The 7,230-nt window shown below is 71.5% G+C and overlaps 2 protein-coding genes across 2 annotated transcripts; one reads left to right on the forward strand and one right to left on the reverse strand.

Annotated features, from left to right (window-relative positions):
* Positions 1-224: 224 nt before the first annotated feature.
* LOC113961839 (formin-like protein 3) lies at positions 225-4,913 on the reverse strand (the record flags this gene model as incomplete). The annotated part of the gene is made up of 13 exons (XM_027672521.1): positions 4,829-4,913; positions 4,652-4,732; positions 4,490-4,566; positions 3,351-3,434; positions 2,847-2,999; positions 1,844-1,952; positions 1,680-1,756; positions 1,512-1,605; positions 1,153-1,227; positions 963-1,073; positions 736-885; positions 517-618; positions 225-436 (listed from the first exon to the last, which is right to left on the reverse strand). Coding segments are annotated over exons 1-13 (1,403 nt in total), but the record flags the coding sequence as incomplete, so codon positions are not given.
* A 1,379-nt stretch (positions 4,914-6,292) lies between these two features.
* LOC113961841 (collagen alpha-1(III) chain-like) lies at positions 6,293-7,207 on the forward strand. The gene has a single exon (XM_027672522.1). The coding sequence runs from the start codon at positions 6,293-6,295 to the stop codon at positions 7,205-7,207; it is 915 nt and encodes a 304-aa protein (XP_027528323.1).
* Positions 7,208-7,230: the final 23 nt, after the last annotated feature.

The raw sequence follows: 7,230 nt of genomic DNA on the forward strand, positions 1-7,230 counted from the left end.
GGGGGGCACTTCCCTGTGAAGCCACGAGATGGTGAGACCCCAATCCTGGGGACCCCCCCCAACCCTCTGGAGCAGCCCAGCACGAGGGACACCCCACTTTAAGAGCTCCCCCCTCCCACCCCTTGGGGACAGCCCAGCTCTGGGATGTCCCCATTTTGGGGGTTTCCCCTTAGGGCTCCCCCTCCTCACCTGGGAGTGGGGGCGCGGGGGGCGGGAGGGGGGGCGGCGGGGGGGGTGGAGGGGGCGCGGCCTCCACGGGGGGCAGGACTGGGAGCCGCAGGGTCTCCTCCAGGGGCTCGGGCTCGGGCTGGGGGGGGGTCTCCGCGCCGGGCACGGGGGGAGGCTCGGAGCCGTAGCGGCGCCGGAAAGCCTCGTCCTTCTCCTTGATCATCCGCCGCAGCGTGTGCACCTGGTGGCTCGTGTGCTCGTAGGTCTCCTGGGGACAGCAAGCACCAGGTTGGGGGGGTCGGGACCCCTCCCCGCTCCCCACAGCCCCCCCCGTGGCCCCCGACGCACTTTGACCACCTCCAGCTCCTTCTCCCGCTGCAGCAGCTGCTTCTCCAGCTCCGCCACCCGCATCATGTTCTCGTTCTCCAGGTCCAGCAGCTTCTCCGTTAGCTGGGGGGGGTGGACACTGCTGTGACACCCCCTCAGGGACCCCCCAGGTGTCACCACTGACCCCCCCCTCCCGGGGACCCCACAAGGTCCCTGCGTCCCCCCCCCGCGCTCACGTACGTGGGACAGGTGTTCCTCCAGCTCCTCCACCTTCTCCAGAGCCACGTTCTTGGTCTCGGCGTCCTCCAGCAGCCCCCCCACGTCAAAAACGTTGTCCAGGTACGCCTGGATCTGCACCTGCAGCTTCTCGCTCTCCGTGTGCCTCGACTTCTGCGGGCATGGGGGTGTCAGGGATGTGAGGACCCCATGGGGTGACCCCCCCCCAGAGCCCCAAACCCCCCCCGTACCTGCAGGAACTCCTCCAGCCCCAGCTTGGTGAACTCGTACTGGAGGTGGACGCGGAAGTTCATGTCCTCCACCGAGTGCACCACGATGTTGATGAACTGCATGCAGGCCACCTGCGGGCAGAGGGGTCACCTGGGGTCACTGGGAGCCCCCACAAAGACCCTCCCCCTCGCCCAGGACAGGGTGTCCCACCATGAAGTCGATGCTGCTGTCCTCGTTGCGGAAATATTCCATGAGCCGCTCGAAGCGATGCTTCTCCTTGCACACCTGAGCAGGCAGCGGACACAGGGTTACCCTGGCTTGGTCTCCCCCCTGTCTCCAGTTTCCTAATCCCAGTCTGGTCCTGGTGCCCCCCAACCCTTCTGATCCCCCCATCCCACGTGCTCCAGGCTCCCCATCCCAGCCTTCTCCTGGGGTCGCCCATTCCTCCATTCCCCGGGTCCTGCTCCCCAGTCCCAGCCTAATTCTGGTGCCCCCATCCCAGCCTGGTCCTGTCTCCCCCCAGTCCCCCCCATCCCAGCCTGGTCCTGCCGCTCCCATTCCCCTCATACCTCCTTGAAGTTGTCGAAGGCCGCCAGGATGATCTCGTGGCCCCCCCTGACCAGACACACGGCCGCCAGCAGCTCCAGCACCAGCGCCTTCATCCTGGGCACAGCATCACCATCACCATCACCCCCGGCCAGCACCGGGACCCCCATCCCGCCAGACCCCCCCCTTACCTCGGGTTCTTGTTATTGAGGCTCAGGGCGATCTCGTTGACAGCGTGAGGATGGGACATGACCAGGTTGAAGCCATACTGGGGGGACGGAGCAGGGACAGCGTCAGCCGCGGCGACAGCGGCGACTGCAGTGACAGCAGCGTCCCCGCCGCGGGGTGACAGTACCTGGTAGTTCATGATGGCCCGGAGACACATGATGCAGAGGTGGACATCGTCCTTCTGGCTCACCAGGCGCGAGTTCTTCAGCGCCCGGCGGCTGGGCAGGGTCCCGTAGCTGGGGGGGGGGGACACGGGACACGCGGTGAGCGGGACCCTCGCCCGCGGTGCTGCACCGCCAGCGCTCACCGAGGGACGGGGTGGGGACAGGGCGGGGACAGCGTGGGGACAGCAGGGCTTTAGGAGGGGCAGAGGCAGAGAGAAGAGGGCGAGAGGGACAGAGGCTGCAGACGCGGAGCCGCCGCGAGCGCCGGGCCGGCCCCGGGACGCCGGTACTTACCCGGCGGGCGGGCGAGCGAGCGGCGAGGTGGGCGCGGAGGAGAGAGAGAGAGAGCACAGCCAGAGAGGGGGCACCCGGCCCTGGAAGCAGAGATGGGGGCGCGTTACCCCGGGGGTAACGGGGGCACGGGGGGGGCAGAGCCAGAGCGGGGAGGGCGGGCGGAGCGCGGGCGGGACGGGACGCGCGAGGCAGCGCGGGACGCGGCACACGCGGCACACGTGGCACACGTGGCACGGCACGGCCAGGTCGTGTGGGCGAGGCACGGCCCGAGCTCTGGGCACATGGTGCGGGGCACGATGGCACACGCCACAGCAGGACGGCGCTTGGCACGGCACACGCTGCGGCACACCGGGACGCGCCGTGGCACACCGGCACATGGCACAGCACACCGGCACACACAGTGGCACAGCAGCACATGGCACAGCACACCGGCACACACAGTGGCACAGCAGCACATGGTACAGCACACGCTGGGACATGCCGTGGCACACCGGCACGTGGCACACCACACCGGCACACACCGTGGCACACCAGCACGTGGCACAGCACGCAGCAAGCGGCAGCACCATGGCCAGCCAGAGCCCTCCGGCAGGACGTGCCCCCACAGCAGGACGTGCCCCCCCCGGCGGGACGTGCCCCCCTGGCATGGGTGGTGTCCCCCCGGGTACGTACCGTAGGGCGGTCTGGCGGGCCGAGCGGGCCAGGCTGCTGGCGAAGGGGGCGGGCAGGGCGCTGGGGTGCTGCAGATCCTCGATGGACCTGCTCCAGGCGCGCAGCTTCTCCAGCGCGCCGTCCTCGCCGCCTTCCAGGCCCTCAAAATCCAACCTGGAGGGGTGGGGTGGGATATGCGTGCAGCGGGAGGCGGGGGGGGCACGAGGCTTTGGCAAGGGGGCACACGGCTTTGGCAAGGGGGCACACGGCTTTGGCAAGGGGGCACACAGAGGCAAGCGCTGAGGCGGGGGGGCAGCGGGGCAGGGACAGGCGCGAAGGTGGCTCTGGGACCCTCAGGGTGGGCAGGAGGGGGCTGAGCATCCCTTGGGACCTCACGGCAAGTGGGTCCCCCTGTGGTGTCCCAGGGATGAAAAGGGACCAACCGGCATCGGCCTCCCACAGCAGGGAGCTGCTACAGGGACCGGGACCCCTCCCATCCATCAGGGCCCCCCCGACCCCACTCACATGACGGCGCACTGGGCGAAGGACAGGTAGTTCACCAGCACGTCCAGCCCCTTGTTCTCGTCGTTGAGGAACTCCCGCACCCACCTGCGGCACCGGGAACCCATCAGGGCCCGCAGGGGTCGGGACCCACCCCCCCGGCACGACCCCCTCCACCACAGGGATGGTGAGGGGGGAGCGGGGGCACCCCGAGGCTGCCGTGGCAGTTGCAGCCTCTGTGCTATCGCCGGTGCCAGCGCCGGTACAGGGGTTATCTGCGGGCTGCAGGGCGGGGAGGGCTCGGCGCGGGCGGGAAACAGAGGTGGGCGCTGGGGCTGCTGCACCCACACCCTGGGAACCCCCCGTTGGGGGGGGCTTCGGGGTGCCCCGACTCCTGGGCGGAGGGTGTTGGGGTTCACATGTTGAGGTGCTGTGCCCAGGGGCAAGGAGGGGTGGGGAAGGGGTTGGGGGTGCACGGAGTGGGGTGCGCGGGGTGGGGGGCTTCACCCAGGAGCGCCGGGGGTCCCCCCACGCCTGCCTACGGTCCTGGGAGCCGGGGTGGGGGGGGCCGCAGCTGCCCCTTTCCTGCCGCCGCCAGCCCCCTCGCCCCAGCCCGTTTCCTGTCTCCGGCTGCTGCTATTTTGGGTCCGTGGGCAGGGACGAGCGGGGCCGGCGGCGGGGAAGAGCCCGGCACGTGCACGAGCCGCCCCGGGCACGCGGGCACGACCGGGCACCCGCCTCTGACGGGCCCCGACACCCCCCGGGACCCGCCCCGTCCCTCCCGCCGCCCCGCGCTGCCCCCGGGGGCATCCTGGGGAGGATCGGGGTGTCACCGGCTCGGGGACGCTGCCGACCGAGCCCTGAGGTGCCAGGAGGAGCCAGGCGGGATCCGGCCACGCTGCCTCGTCCAGGGCGTCATCCCCGGCCCATCCGCCCCGGCATCCGCCCCCGGGAGCTGCCCGCGGGACGGGGCAGGAACCGGCCCAGTTCCTGCAGCGCCTCCGGCTTCCCCTGCAGCTGTGCGGGGCTGGTGACAGGACCCCAGAGCCCCCCCCCGCGTCCCTGCACCCCACCCTGGGACCCTGCACCCCACCTGGGACTCTACACCCCCCCCGGCCCCCACATCAGGACCCCACAGCCCCTCCCTGGGACCCCCCACTCACCCGATGTGGTTCGTCCTCAGGCTGATCTCCAGCTCACGCAGCACTTTGGTCGACTCCTGAACCCTCCTCCTGAACTTCTGGGGGCAGAGCAAGGCTGAGCTGTGCCCCCCTCAGAGCCCCCCCAGACCCTCGGGCCCCTCCCAGGCCCCCCCAGTCCCTCACCTTCCGTGTGACACCTGGCTCCAGGAAGCTGCGCAGTTTCTGGATGTAGGCGTGGGGGGGGCTCTTCACCTGGAACCGCTCCTGGAGGGGACAAGGGGGGGGTGTTGGTGACACTGGGACAGCAGCACAGCTCACCCAGACCCCCCCCCAGGATGCCTGGGACCCTTCAGCCCCCACCTGGTCACAGATGAGGTCCCACTTCTTCTCGTTGTCATACTGGCGCAGGAGCCGGGCTTTGTCTGGGGGCAGGTTCATGGAGCTCTGGGGGCAGAGCGGAGGTGTCACCCTGGGGGCACCCAGACCCAAAAAGCACCCACAACACAGCCAGGGTCCCCCTTAAGGGCACTCAGGCCCATGGCACAGCCAGGGTCACCGGCACCGGCGGGCACAGATGCGGCACGGGGACAGCAGGGACAGCAGTGCCAGCAGTGCCAACAGGGCCACGTGCCAGCTTGCGGGCAGCACCAAATCTCCCCGTCCCCGACGTGTCCTTCCTGTCTGCACCCGCTTCCGCGAGGCAACCGCAGCCTCCGCTCCCGACCGCGGCGAGGCCGGGCACCAGTGCCGGCTCACCAGGACACCGGGCATGAGACTTGGCACTGGTGACGGCTCGCCAGGACACCGGGCACGAGACCTGGCATCGGTCCCAGTTCACTGAGGCACTGGGCACAAGGCCAGGCACTGGTGTTGGCTCACCAGGACACCGGCAAACCCCATGGGGGACCCACAGTGTGGGATGTGGCACAGGGGACACAAAGGGAAGTGTCCCAGGGGGCACCGGGGATGCCGGATGGCCGCGGGATTGGGGCAGTGCCACCCCAGCGGGAGATGCCGTCGCAGCACACGATGCCATCCCGGTGGGCGATGCCACCCACCCCCCCGTGAGTGATGTCACCCCGGTGACGCAGGTCCGGGCAGCCCCGTTATCGGGAGCCGGTCACTGCCGCCGCTCCACCCGCCCCGTGGCAGCTAAAATTATCCCTCCCCTGTTCATCCCGATCCCACAGAGCCGCAGGAAACCGGGATACAGAGACTGGGCGAGACCGAACACCCCCGGGCAGGGGTCCCGCGGGCCCACGGGGACGTCAGCGCCAGCACGGGGCCCCCCAAAACTGCCCCCAAAAGGGGCACCGTCCCCTCCCCACAGGTCTCCGCTTATTCCCCCCGGGCCACAGGCAAAATCCCGGGGCCCTCCCGGAGACGGAGGAGGAAGGGACATATGGAGACCCCGGGTGGGGTCTCAGGGGCATCGGGGGGGCACCGGGGGGCTTTGAAGCGCAGCCGCCCGCCCCGGCGTTCCCGCCGCTCGGTTTCCTGCCTTTGTGGTGGGAGCGCGGCCGCTCCCGGCCGGGCACTTCCTCCGCCGCCGCCCCCACCGGGAGCCCCCACGGCTGTCCTGGGGGCCGAAACCCCCCGGGAACGGCGGCACCAGGGCCGGAGCGCATCCTGGGGCTGGGGGGCACCGGGGCGGATCCTCCCGTCCGGGGGCCGCCGGAGCTCCATCACATGATGGAATGTTTTCCACCCCCGGCAGCAGCCGGGACGGCACCGGGCGCTGCCGACGGGCGCGGGGGACATTTTGGAAGGTGAGGGGGGGGGGTTTTGCAACAACCCTCCAAACTGAGCCTCTCCCCGGCATCGATGTCGCCCGGCAGGACGTGTCCCCCCCGCCACCGGCCCCGCGGGGACCGGCGGCCGCATCCGCCCCGCGTGGGATGCGGGACGGGCAGCGGCGCCGCGGGCGGGAGCCGCTCGGTCACCGGCGGGACGCGCCCACGCCGGGGGTGCCCGTGTCCCCCGGTGCCCCCCCGATGCCCCCCGGTTTCGGGCTTCCAGAGCCCCGTGGGACCACACGGCATTTCCTGCCTGGCCGCGGCTTCCGCTGGCGGCGGCCCCCACCGGGACGGCGGGGCCGGGCGGCGGGGACCGGGGGGCACCGGTGTCACCGGTCACGGTGTGTCTCCCCCGCCAAACAAAGCCGGCGACGCGGAGGGGCCACCGGGAGGGCCCGCGCCGCGAGCCCGGCGCCGGTGGGTTCCCTCCCGCAGTGTTGGGGGTCCCGATGGCACCGGTGGCACGGGGTGGGGACGGGGCACCGCCGAGCCACGTCCCGGGGACGCGGTGGCACCGGCGGGCTGGGCCGGTGACCGCGGCAGGGTGGCCACCGCCCCGTCCGTGACAGAGGGCCGGGGACCGCGCGGGGGACCCGCGCCCACCGGGAACCCCCCGCACCCACCGGGAACCCCCGCGCCCACCGGGAACCGGCACCCAAGGGGGAACCCCAGCCCTGGGGACCCCCGCAACCACGGGGACTCTCCTCCCGCAGCCCCGCTCGCCGCCCCGACGGGACTTTCCCGCTTCACAAAGTCCCCGGGGCCTCAGGGGCCCCGCCGGTGGCACCGGGAGTGGCGTCACCCCCCGGGGCTGTCCCGGGCGGGGTATTCCCCGCGGCCCCGAGGCCACTGCCCATCCCCGCGGGCACCAGCGCTCCCCGCCCGTCCCCGGTGGCTCCGGGCGCCGGTGTCGTCCCGGCGGTGCCCGATGCCTGCCCCGTGACCCGGGTGGGCGCATCGGGAGGA

This window comes from Neopelma chrysocephalum, unplaced genomic scaffold (assembly GCF_003984885.1).
Source record: "Neopelma chrysocephalum unplaced genomic scaffold, ASM398488v2 Primary Assembly neopelma1_97399, whole genome shotgun sequence".
NCBI lineage: Eukaryota > Metazoa > Chordata > Aves > Passeriformes > Pipridae > Neopelma > Neopelma chrysocephalum.